General features: G+C 48.7%; 1 protein-coding gene across 4 annotated transcripts in view; it reads left to right on the forward strand.

Moving 5' to 3' along the window:
- PTPRS (protein tyrosine phosphatase receptor type S) overlaps positions 1-6,268 on the forward strand; it is a 132,876-nt gene extending 126,608 nt beyond the window's left edge. For all 4 annotated transcript variants that reach the window (XM_084276367.1, XM_084276369.1, XM_084276370.1 and 1 more), the window contains 5 exons: positions 651-777; positions 855-980; positions 3,050-3,204; positions 3,716-3,851; positions 3,939-6,268. In XM_084276367.1, the coding sequence (XP_084132493.1) occupies positions 651-777; positions 855-980; positions 3,050-3,204; positions 3,716-3,851; positions 3,939-4,007 (613 nt within the window). In that variant the 3' untranslated portion in view covers positions 4,008-6,268. The remainder of the gene's footprint in view (positions 1-650; positions 778-854; positions 981-3,049; positions 3,205-3,715; positions 3,852-3,938) is intronic.
- The last annotated feature ends 6,542 nt before the right edge of the window (positions 6,269-12,810 follow it).

The raw sequence follows: 12,810 nt of genomic DNA on the forward strand, positions 1-12,810 counted from the left end.
CTTAAAATTCCTTCTCCCCTAGAGCAAATCCACCCCCTTCTCCAGCTCCTAAAAACAGAGCAGCACCATGGGGCGGCTTTTGCTGTTGGGAGGTTTCTGAAAACAGATGAGTCTGTTTCTTACTGGTGTGATTCAGCTTCCCACGGCACTACCTGCCGTGTGCTCCAGCCCTGGGAGCTGCAGCCCTCCATGGCTGTGCTCAGAGACTGGCCAGCTGAAGCTGAGGGAACAGAGGAGCCCCACCAGGCACAGTTCCCCCACCTTGGGAGACAGCAGCAGCCCCAGCCATGGCACAGGGTCAGGGCAGTTGGACTCTTGGTGCTGCTCAGGCCCAGAAAATAAGGATTCTGCTTCCAGGAATCCAGCATGTTGCACCTTACTCCACATACAGTGCTGGGGTGATCTGGATTGGTCCCTTGGGCAGTTTGAGGACGCTTCACCACAGGCTTCTTAGTTTTCCCCCCATTAACACCCCAGCCACCTCCTCACCCCCCTTAGACCTTGCACTCTTCTAGTTCTTCCCCAGAGCTTCCATCTGTGTTCCTCTCTCCAGCATTAAGTGTTCCCCAAGGTTCTGCCTGAGCAATTCTCCACACATGTGTCCTGCCGCATCCCCCCCTTGACCCCCCTCTCCCTTTGGGTTGTTGCAGGCAGCAGAAGGCCTACATTGCTACTCAAGGGCCGCTGGCAGAGACCACTGAGGATTTCTGGCGGATGCTGTGGGAGAACAACTCCACCATTGTCGTGATGTTGACCAAGCTTCGCGAGATGGGGCGGGTAAGTGCCCGCCAAGGACACACCTGAGGTGGGGGAAGCCTGTGGTGCAGGGGCCAACCGAGACCTTTCTCTGGCAGGAAAAGTGCCACCAGTACTGGCCAGCGGAGCGCTCTGCCCGGTACCAGTACTTCGTAGTAGATCCCATGGCTGAGTACAACATGCCTCAGTACATCCTGCGGGAATTCAAGGTCACCGATGCCAGGGTAAGTGCTGCACGACCCCCCGGTGCCTGCTGGGGAGGGTGGAGTATGGAAGTGAGGATGGAGGAAGAACAGAACGGCTTTCTCTGTGAAGGTCTGGGGGTGTCATGGGTGGAGGAGAGCTTACCTGAGCTGAGGGACAGACACAGCAACACAGGTTGAGTATATTGTCACAGCATGAAAGCTGTTGCCCAGGTGCTGCTCACCCATCCCTGGAGTGAGGCACTGGTGTGGACCTGGGCCAGGCTTTTGGCTTTACTTGCAGATTATTTGAGGTGAAATCAGAAAACAGCATCTTCCCAAACAGCTCATTAAAGCTCCAAGCTGCAAAGGAGACTGCACCCTGCAGAAAGCTTCATGCTTCACCTTGGGCTTTAAGAGAAACTGCCCTGAGAAAGGACCTGCCCCTGCTGCAGGGGCACAGTCACTCAGTGTCACAGTCAGTGTCTGATCTCTCCTCCAAAGGACCATTTCAGGTCTTTCTGAGCCTTGCTCAGTGAAGTCCTCTGCTTTTGAGGCTGCCGGTAGCAGAGCGCCCACTAATCCTATGTGCAAGGTTAAGGATGCCTCATCAGTCCTGGTAGGATGAGATTTATCTCCCTGTCAGCTCTAATTCTGACACTACAGCACCTCTTCCTCAAGATTGATAAGGAAGCCATGACCTCACCTTGAATGTTCCTCTGCTGAAGGCTCCATCTGTGTGGTGGGTGGAGTGCTCAGCACCCCTGCCAGGCAGCCAGAGCCTAAGTAGCCAACCCAGAGATGGGAATGTCACCCTGAGCAGCTGCATCATTGTTTTTTTATATATATATACACAAATAAAAAATACAATATGGGAGGTGTTTATAAAAAAATATAAGAAAATATTAAAAATATTAAAAAATCTTTAAAAAAATCTACAAAATCTTAAAAAAATCAAAAATATCTAAAAAAATCTCTTAAAAATCTAAAAATTATCTACAAAAATCTCTTTAAAAATCTAAAAATTATCTACAAACCTAAAAATGATCTTTAAGATCTAAAAATTAGCTTCAAGATCTAAAAATTAGCTTCAAGATCTAAAATTTATCTTTAAGAACTAAAATTTATCTTTAAGATCTAAAAATTAGCTTCAAGATCTAAAATCTATTTTTAAATCTAAAATTTATCTTTAAGATCTAAAATTTATCTTCAAGATCTAAAATTTATCTTCAAGATCTAAAATTTATCTTTAAGATCTAAAATTTATCTTTAAGATCTAAAAATTATCTTCAAGATCTAAAAATTATCTTCAAGATCTAAAATTTATCTTCAAGATCTAAAAATTATCTTCAAGATCTAAAATTTATTTTTAAATCTAAAATTTATCTTTAAGATCTAAAATTTATTTTTTAAATCTAAAATTTATCTTCAAGATCTAAAATTTATCTTCAAGATCTAAAAATTATCTTCAAGATCTAAAATTTATCTTTAAGATCTAAAATTTATTTTTAAATCTAACATTTATCTTCAAGATCTAAAATTTATTTAAATCTAAAATTTATCTTTAAGATCTAAAATTTATTTTTTAAATCGAAAATTTATCTTTAAGATCTAAAATTTATCTTTAAGATCTAAAAATTATCTTCAAGATCTAAAATTTATTTTTTAAATCTAAAATTTATCTTTATGATCTAAAAATTATCTTCTGGATCTAAAATTTATCTTCAGGATCTAAATTTTATCTTCAAGATCTAAACATTATCTTTAAGATCTAAAAATTATCTACAAAATAAAAATTATCTTAAAAAAATCTTAAAAATTATGTAAAAATCTAAAAAGTATCTAAAAAAAAAATCTTAAAAATCTAAAGAAACTATTTTAAGCCCGTCCCACCTTGTGTTTGATATTTGTACATAATGCAGTGAGGCCCCCCGGCCACCCCACCCGCACCCCCCCCACCCCACCCCCCACCCCCCCCCCCCCCCCGTGGATTTCTTTATATCTGAGTGTTTATAAGGCTATAGGGTCACTCCGTTATTTTGGGGGTTCTTTTGCCTGCTCTGCCATGCCCCCAGCCCAGGCTGGGTTCAGCGTTGCCCTTGTCTCCCCAGGACGGGCAGTCCCGCACTGTGCGGCAGTTCCAGTTCACGGACTGGCCGGAACAGGGCGTCCCGAAGTCCGGGGAGGGCTTCATCGACTTCATCGGCCAGGTGCACAAGACCAAGGAGCAGTTCGGCCAGGACGGCCCCATCTCTGTCCACTGCAGGTGGGTGCACGAATCCAGCTGCCTCAGTCAGCAGAGGGGGTGGAGTTCAAGGCCTGCAGCTGGCTCCATCCCCTCCCACCCCACCTTTGCAGGCAGATTTTGGGGGGGGTATCTGGGCCCAGCACTGCTGTGCCACCAGCCATGCTGCTGCCCTGGCCCCAGAGCCTTTGCCCCTTTCCGGGACAGGAGAGGACAGTTACTGCTCTCTGCCACCAGTTACTCCATTTGTAAAAGCCTAATGGTGCATCCTGGTAATAACATTCACACCGACTGCTGTTTACAACCCAAAACTTTATTTTCTTTGTTTATCATTATTATTTCACTCTCAAACATCTGTTCAGGTCCCACCTCCAGCAGTTTACTGGTTCCTCCCTCCTGGAGGGCTGACTGAGCTCTCCAGTTCCTCCCCCTTCATGTTCCCAAGGCACAGCCGCTCCACAGCGTAACCTCAGCATTTAGGGAAACATGGTAACACCCCCATCTCCCTCCCCACCCCCTCCTGTTCCTGCAGTGCTGGCGTGGGCAGGACCGGCGTGTTCATCACCTTGAGTATCGTCCTGGAACGAATGCGTTACGAGGGGGTTGTAGATATTTTCCAGACAGTAAAGATGCTGCGAACACAACGACCTGCCATGGTGCAGACAGAGGTAAGCTGGGCTGGGGGGGCCTGTCTGTTTGGGGGCTGGGGGCTGAGTTCAAGCTCTGAAGCCCGTTCTCCTCCTCCCTGTTGGCAGGATGAGTACCAGTTCTGTTACCAGGCAGCTCTGGAGTATCTGGGAAGTTTCGATCACTATGCAACATAAAAAGCCATCCGTTGTGCAGACTCTACCAACCACTTAAGTCCTGGAAGGCCTCTTTTGACCCAGGAGGAGCGCTTGAACTTACAAAACTGAATCAGAAAGAAGTATCTTTTCATCTGGACAATGCATTGGGGAGCAGGGGGAAGGACGGACAGGAACGTCCCTTCAGGAACTCCATGTTGTAACCTGGACCGTGAAGAGGCAGCTCAGGAGCTTGCTGAAGGACTGCTTTAAGTGGTGCACTGCTCTTGTTACCTCAAGTGGTGTTCGCTGTGGAGGACATATGGACATCATGAAACAGATCCAAAAGCTAAAACACACCTGGTGAGACGTGACGGCTGGAGAAGGGAAGGAACCGACTTCGGTTACATCATTAGAGTTCAGTTTATTTACTAATCTAGTTGGCAGTCTTTAAAGGAAGTCACTTGCAGAACTGAAGGTGTTCCGTAACAGATAAGGAACTAAATCAATCTCAACACTTTTAGGGTCAGGAGTTCTTCTAGCTGGAGTCTTACTAACCTCAGTATCACCACGGGGATGAGGCTGGGCTTACAGGCACCTTGCGATCAGCGGTCACGGAACGCCCCTGCCCCGCGCGAGGTTTTCTAGCTCACATTTTGAATACTTGGAACATTCCTCATTTCTTCTAATTCCAAAATTTATTTTTTAGGATATTTGAAAAAAAAAAACCAATAGCAAAAGAGAGTGAGAGGCAAGACCCAGGCCTGGCAGGGCGGTGTGGGGCATCCCCCAAACTCCCCTTGCCCACCCCTGGGCCAGGCAGAGCTGGCAGCTCTGCTGGGCTTGGGGTCGCTGGGTCCCTTCCCCCTTTTTCAGCACATCCAGCTCTACAAAGGCATTAATTAAGTCGAGCAGGGTGGGACGCCCCGTCAGGAAAGGCAGCCCCTGCCCCATCCTCTTTGCACATCCACACAACCCCACCTCTGCTGCAAGCGGCCATACCACCCCCCTCCCCTCATCCCCCAAGCATCCCTCCGCTACCCCAGAGCTTCTTGCTGCCGCCCCCTCACCTCCGCCCAGAGCGGCTCTCCGGGAGCGATGCGGAGAGATCTCAGGACCGTGCGGGTACCGCGCCACGCCGAGCCCATCACACAGCTACGAACGTGCCCCAGCTGTAACACCCACGGGGACAAGACCGAGCAGGATGCATTCAGAGGCAGATACTGTGAGTGGCTTTCTTTAAAGTATCGATGTAACTGTAACAAGTGACATTACCTTTCTTTTTTTTTTAAATAGTGTATTTTTTTCCTTTTTTTTTTTTTAAAAAAAAGACAATATCAGTCAATGAATTTAAAAGAAAAAATTTGCTTATTTGTTCATATTCTGTTCAAAGACAGTCTATTTTTTCACTGTAGAAATGTTACGTGTAATGGCTGTGATATATAAAGATGCAGTGCAAATTGCTACTCCTACATATTGCTTTTTCTACCATTTCGAAGGTTTCACTTGCTCATGGAAGAACAAAAGAGAAAATAATGTCCTTTCTGGAGTTTATTTTTAATTTCTTTTTGGGTTGTTCTGGTTTAAAATCACAGACATATCCTGTGTCTCCTGACATTCGCAGGCAGGCTTGGACACGGCAGCGGTGCCAACCCCGTCCCCATCAGCTGTGCTGCCCACTCTTAACCAGGGCTCCACCAATACCAGTGTCCTAAGATGACTGGTGCCAGCAAGAGGGTGATTTTTTTGGAGCCGTAGCCTGTGGGGTTGTAACATCAACGGGGTGGTGCAGTCACCAGCCCCAGTCTGTTGTAGACAGGCTGTAGAGTGATGCTGCTCTCAGGAGCATCTGTGCCCAGGGCTTTCCTTGGAGAGGCAACGGCTGCCCAGGGCACTGCTTGCCTGTGACTTTTCCTTTTTAATTTTAATTAATTGTTTTCTCAAATGAATCATCATGGCCATCAAGTGCTACCCAGAAACCCCACAACAATCCCTGTCTTTAACTGAAAAAAAAGAAAAAAGAACAAAAAAAAGACCCACCCAAAAGGCTTCTTTGAGATTTTACTTCTTATTTGTGTGAAAGTCGCCCAAATTTCTAAGTATGTTGCAGCAAAATCTTACTGGAAGAGCTGGGGGGGGAGGGGGGAGGTGGTCTTTGGTTTTGGTTTTCTTTTTTCCTTTGTATGAGAGCAAAGTGCTGTTGCTTTCACACTGTTCTTTCAAACTGAATCAGTAAGTGGTTTTCACACCACTGTGTATGTAGATATATTGACTTTGTATTAAAGGAAGATTGTCTGACGGGCCTGGCTGGCAGCCTCTTTGTGGGGAGGAGCGCGGGGCGCGACGCCGTGACTGCGGAAGCCGCGGCGCTGGCGTCTGTGGGCAGGTAGTGGCTGCTCTCCCCTGGCTGTGCTCGTGCTCCTCAAGGCCAGGCCCCTGGAAGAGCCAAGAAGTGGGGGTGGAAAGCCCCAGGCTCTGCTGCTGAGCTCTCGGCCACACTGGGATCCAGTCGGATCCAGCACAGCCAGAGCAGCGTGGCCACTGGCACAAGCTCAACCTCAACCCTGGATGCGTCACCTCAGCCATCCAGCCTGTACCTGACAGTCCCACTGGCACAGCCTTTCCTGCTGAAGTCACACTCCAACTGGGAGGGGGGGGACTCAGCACCAATGCACACACATGCAGATGGTGATCCCAGCTTAACAGGTTACACAAGGGGCTTAGCCTGGGCTTACTGAGGATAATAAACCCTGCGAAAAAACTGTGTCCTAATGATCAGGAGAAAAAAAACCAACCCCCCCCACCCCTGTTCCCTCTAAGTACCTGACACTGTGCCCAAGCTGCAGCGCTGCTTCGTGCAGGGGGGGGGGTTCATATTCACTTGACTCCAGTGAGGCAGGTGAGTGCGACCTCTCCAGCGGTGCCGTGCGAAGGCTCATCGAGGGCTCGCTGCTCCTCTTCACAGGGGAGGAGAGGGGCAGAACCAAACCAGCTACTGGGCTCAGCAGGGCAGCATGGGATGGGGAAGTGCTCCACAGGCAGCATCTGGAAACACAAAGGTCACTTCTTTAAGCAGGAGGAAATGTTTTCAGAGTTTCTTGGTTCCAAACATCTCCCTCCAACCCCCCATCCTGTCCAGCAACTCACCTCCTTCCCCTTCAGGCCACCTTGGGGGGGGGGGTGGGGCGGGTGGGCAGGAGGGTCTCATACTTCAGGACACTCACCTTTTATAGTTACAGAGGAACTTTTCAGGATGAAACCTAAAGATAAATCAAAGCAAATTACTCTTCCCTGAGGAGAAGCAGCTTCAAATTGCTGCACAATTTTTTATCTAAATAATGTTTAAATTTTAAAAAGGGGGGGGGATGGACCCTCCAAACTAATTACATCTTTGTATGGAAGATCATAAATCACATAATTACAATGGGAACCTGCATCTTTCCAACAGACCAAATGCAGACTACACAAGTTCTTATCTCATTACTGTTTAATTAAGAATTATGTTTGAGCATCTTCTTTTTAATTATCATGGAGCCCAGATGACTTCTAATCTCTTTTTTCCCCAAAAATGAGGGAGGGTGTTGTCCAAAACAGGCACTAATGAATTTACAGTTTGCTCTTTGGGGAACTTTAATAAAATTACTCCACATGGAAGATTAACACTGATAAAGTGAACTTCCAGCAAGAACATTTGGTTCCTTTCAATTAGCATCACCCAACTGTCAGCAGCTTATTGAGGGAGATGCTGAAGGGGAACTTTTTGGGGCGGGGTGGGAATTTTGAGGAGAGAAGGTCGTGAGCAGCTCTGTGCCCACAGCCCAACACCCAGCCCCAGATGGGAGAGACACCATGGGGAGGGGAACTGGGGTGGCCCAAACCAACGCTGCACCCACAAATGGTCCCAGCACCTGGAAAACTTTCAGACTGGTCAACATCTTGTCCCATCACAGGAGACGAGGTCAGATCCCAACAGAACTCTTCATCCCATGCTTACCACAAAACCCTTAAGATCTGAAGAGCTCAGGATAGCTGGATTTTGGGGTGGAGTTTTGCTGTTTCTGGATAAAAATCCCTCTGTTAAGGCTGCAGGTGCCTTGTGACCAGTTACCCAGCACTGGGATTCCTCCAGGCTCCTGAGATGCTCCAGTTCCCCCTCTTAACATCAGGATAAAGTTTTCCCCAACAAAAAGCCCCCCCACCCTCGGCGCCGCGCTGCGCCCAGCATCACCCCAGCACCACCCATCGCATCTGGCTCCAGCTATTTGGTTTTTCCAAACCAAGCACAGAACAAACACCTTTAAATTCAATTGGTTGAATTGACACAGAGAGATTATTAGTTTTCAGTAAGATTTGATTCAATTAATTAGCCTGAAAATATCAGCACAGCCAGGCAAGCAAAGAAAAACAGAGATAAATCCCTGCCACAGCACCGCTTCATACTTTAAAGGCAATTAACTCTTAGTTATTAGCTTTTAATTAGGGAATAATAATGACACCATTAATACAGTTTATTATACTTGTCAGTAGACAGCTGTTCCAAACAGATTTTATTATCAGATCTTGGTGGCTTTTGTCTGTTCCTGTAGTCACGGGGGGGAGGCAGTGACTGCCCCAGGTCCCCAGCTGGGACATCCATGGGTCATGGTCCTCCCTGAGGCCCCCATCCTTGTCCCTGCTGCTCTCAGTCTGAGCTGGTCCCCACCCCAGCCCCCTTTCCAAGAAGAAATGCAGTATCAGTGTCAGCACCCACCTCGAATTGCTGCTCCTCACTGAAGGGTCCTGGCTCCTGCAGGGACCTGGCCGAGGCTCTTCCCTCCCAGTGTGGCTGTGTGACCTCCCGTCACGGTGCCTGGTGAGTCCTCGCAGCGCCGGTGCTGTCAGAGCACTTACAGAGCCCTCGCTTCAAGCTGGTCACTGCTGTAGGAGGAAGGTAGAGCTGAAGTGTCTCACAGTCTCAGGTGTCAGAGGTATTTCAGAGACAGAGTTCAGTGTTCCCCAGGGTTTTCCTCTCCTGGCTTCTGCCTGAATACAACTGAGCACAAAACCACAGACCCCTCAGCTCAGAAGCTTTTACAGTTACATAGAGATTAATAAAACCAGTTTCTCCCAAAATATTCAGGCTTAGTCACCAGTGAGAAGGAATGGCAAAGTTCTGTGTTTCACGTGCCAGCACAGACCCATCAAATGCCTCCAGCGTGGCAGCTGGGACCCAGAGGCCCTCTCAGTGCAGGGCTGAGAACAGAATCAGCTCCTGGGAGGCCCCACCAAGCACCAGAGCACACCAGGCCAGGCTGCCTGCCCTGAGAGTGAGGGCAGGAGAGAATTAACTTACCCATGACAACTCCCACATACCTTCCCAGAGGCCCCAGGCTCAGCCTAGAAGCCATCCCTGGTCCAACCAGGACCAGAACGCATCCAAGGCAGACAAATCCTGTGGAGAGGAGTAAACCAGAGGACACTGACTGCTTTGCCTTTCTCAATTCCAAGTGGGCATGAGGGTAGCAAACTCCTTGGCAACCCCAGAGGTGCAGGGAGTGGACCCCAGCCAAAGGCATGAGGAGCGCAGCCCCTGCCCCAAGCACCACATCAGCCTCGTGCTGGGGGGGGAATAATTTCTGATTTTACTGCTGCTCTTCATGGGAGAGGCAGCTCTGAAAGGCACACGTTTTCTCCCCCACAATGGACCTGTCACAATGACAATTATACTTAATAGCAGCGGCTCAGCCTGGCTTTTCCGGGGTGCTGATTACAGCAGTAAATAGAGGCACATTAGAGAGGTGACAAGACACTGACAGGCTGCATTCACATTGCACCAGGGGGCTGGAAAAGCACAGTCACGCTGTGGCTTGACAAAAGAAACCCTTTTATTGGGCTTTTGCTGGTTAAAAAATCCTCTGGTCTGGGACCAGGAGCAGCCAAGAGCACCCAGACTGCAGCGGGAAGCACGGGAGGAAGAACCTGGCGGGACAGAGGAAATAGGTTGGTGTTTTAGTTTCCCCTCTCCACAGTCAATCGCCTGCTGAGAAGGAAATGGCAGGTGATTCTGGCAGTGCTGGAACCAGATGTCAAGTTTCTTTCAGAATAAACCTTTTAGAGCCATGAAACGAGGTCCTGAGTCAAGGGAAGTGCCTGCGAGCGTGAACTGGGGTCGGGCAGCTCGATGCCAGGGTTCCCATCCCAGCTTTATCACAGAATTGTTGGGAAATCCCACAGCAATTTGGGGAAAGAGAAGCTTCTGTGTGGCCACTGTAGTAACTCAGAGTGCTGCTGCTCATCACAGGGCTCCACAGAGACCACATCATCTGAACGTGGGGTCGCAAGGTGGGCTGGAGGAGCACAAACATCTCAATCCCAGCCAGAACATAACTGAATGAGGGAGGGAGGACACCTCTTACTCCTGAGCAAAACCACAGAGGAATTAATTTGGACAAAAGGGACCAGCTCTTTGGTCTGTGAACATCACAGGAGAGAAATCACAGTGGTTAATAAGCAGCCAGTGGTCTGTGCTCTGAAGCGTTAAAAACGTCATGGTGAAGTGTCCCCAGGAAACAGAAAGGTCCCTGTGCAGTGGGATCCCACAGCAGCTCCTGCAGCCAGGCAGATTTTCCACTATACACTGACCAAAATCTCCTGCTAATCACCCAAAGCTACTGGATTGCAGCATTAATTCCATGTTCTATCTCAATCCCGGATTAATCAGATGCAGCACTTCTGCAGCCTGCAGATCCTCCAGTGCTCCAAGCTACTAAGATAACACCAAGGAAACAAACCTCAGCTCTCAGCAGAGACACGAGCAAAGGGGACTCACACAACAGCCCTTCTCCCCAGCTCTCTGCTTCTGCATGCAGGAAATTGCCCACTGACCCTTCCACACCTACAAACAGCTCAGATTTGATCCTTCCAGTCAGGCAGATGAATCTCTGCTATTCTGAACAGCAGCAGCACCTTGGCTGTTAGTTCCTCATCACAGAGAACGTGCTGCACTTCCAGAGGCAGCTCTGCTGAATGAACTGGATGAGAAGTGGCTCTGGCCATTTAGTTACTTTTAACCCACGATCTGGGGCACTGGGGAGGGGGCTGCTCCCATTTCAGAGACAGCCTGGCCAGGAGCTCATTTGCTGGGGGATATTAGCAGCCAGCATCTGACGTGGCAAGGCCAGGGTGCAAGTCAGTGGTGCTCAAACCCAGCCAAGTTCTTAGTTATTCCCCAGGGCAAGTGGCTGCGCTGCAGCTGCTGTGTAACCCTGGACAGTATCTGCACAGTGACCTGCACATTCCCCTCTTGGAATCAAAAAACTTGGTTTGCTCCTCTAACACAGAGTAACTAACTCCCTGTAGTAATTCCGGTGTGCGAGTACACCAGGTAGTTGTCTTTCTCTGCTCTCAGAGCTGCTAGGTAATTCTAGCTCAACATCTTTGACTAATTAGAGTCTTGGCATTGTCCCAGAGGTGATCAGTTTGGGGTTTTCCCCCTTTCTGGTGTGGGTGCCAGCTCATTCTTAGTATCATTTCATGGGACAAGAAGAGAGACAACCTGACCATGGGGCTGGACATCAGGAACCCACAGAGCTCACAGGGAGTGTTTCTGCTGGAATCTCAAGGAATTAACCCAAGCTTCATTCCTGTTGGCAAGCTGCAGGAGCACCAGCAGCTATGGCCTGTGCTCAGCACTCTGAAGCAGGCAGAGTTTAAACTGCACAGGGTTAACTCACTGGCAGGGTCCCCTCATTAACCCACACTGAACTAACTGTCCTTGTAACCCAATAAAGTGACATTAACTCCACAGGAAATAACAAGGGTGGCGAGAGGTGCTCGGCACGCAGCATCCCACAGACAGACAGACAGACAGACATCCCAGGAGAGCAGCCCAGTGAGCAGCCCCAACGTGTCAGACACCAGATGAGCATGGAAAGGGCTGTAACTGGGCTGTTATCACACCTACCTGGGGAGAGGGGCAGCTCCAGCACCCGGCAGGCTCCACGCAGGCAGCGCTGGTCTGTGCTTTGATCCTTCCATCACATGGCTGGAAAAAAGGGGCTGGAACCCACCACACTCCTTCCAATTCCATCTGTCTGCAGGTCAGGACTCAGCAATCCTTTACTTACTTCAAAAAAGGTGTAAGAAGTTTAGCAGACAATAAATGATCTGTACATGGGGCAGGGAGAAGCAGCCCAAACGAGAAAGCTAACGAGGACTTGCCCACTGTGCCCCAGGAAAGGAGCCTGCTGCAAGGAAAGGCTTCACCTGGCACTGTGAAGATGTTCAAGCCAAAGAACTGGGATAAGCAACATGCTGATCGACCTCTGTGCCCCTCTGAGCCCTGGGATGAGGGTGCCTGCTACCCCACAAGACATGCTCTCAGGAGAGATTCCACTGCTTCAACTCTTATTGCCACTGAACTGAACCAGCACAGTTTAGTTTGAAATGCTTCCCAATGACCTTATGCTAAAAGTCCCCAAGTAAACTGCTCCAACCACACCAAGGATGCTCATCCAGAAGGGAATTGCACCTGTTTAAGGAGCAGGTTTATTAAACTAGTGCAATTAGTTCAAGCTGAAGGAAGGCTACTGATGAGGGACTAAGATGAACAGCGAGGGAAGAGAAAAATCCCCACAGAATAACCTCTCACCAAAGACCTGTCTCCAGCCAGACCAGGAGTTAAGGAATCTCCATCCCCTTTTCCACCCTCCAGGCAGACAGCAGAAGTTTCCACCAGCCTTCAGAGCAGGAACAAGCATGCTGGGGACTCCTCCCTGATCCAGGCCATCACCTGGAAGTACATGCTGCTGCTTAAGACATCTTTAAAATTCCCTTAGTTCTCAGCAGAGGGGATCTGAAATTCAAA

Source organism: Gallinula chloropus (genome assembly GCF_964237585.1).
Source record: "Gallinula chloropus genome assembly, chromosome: 28".
Lineage (NCBI taxonomy): Eukaryota > Metazoa > Chordata > Aves > Gruiformes > Rallidae > Gallinula > Gallinula chloropus.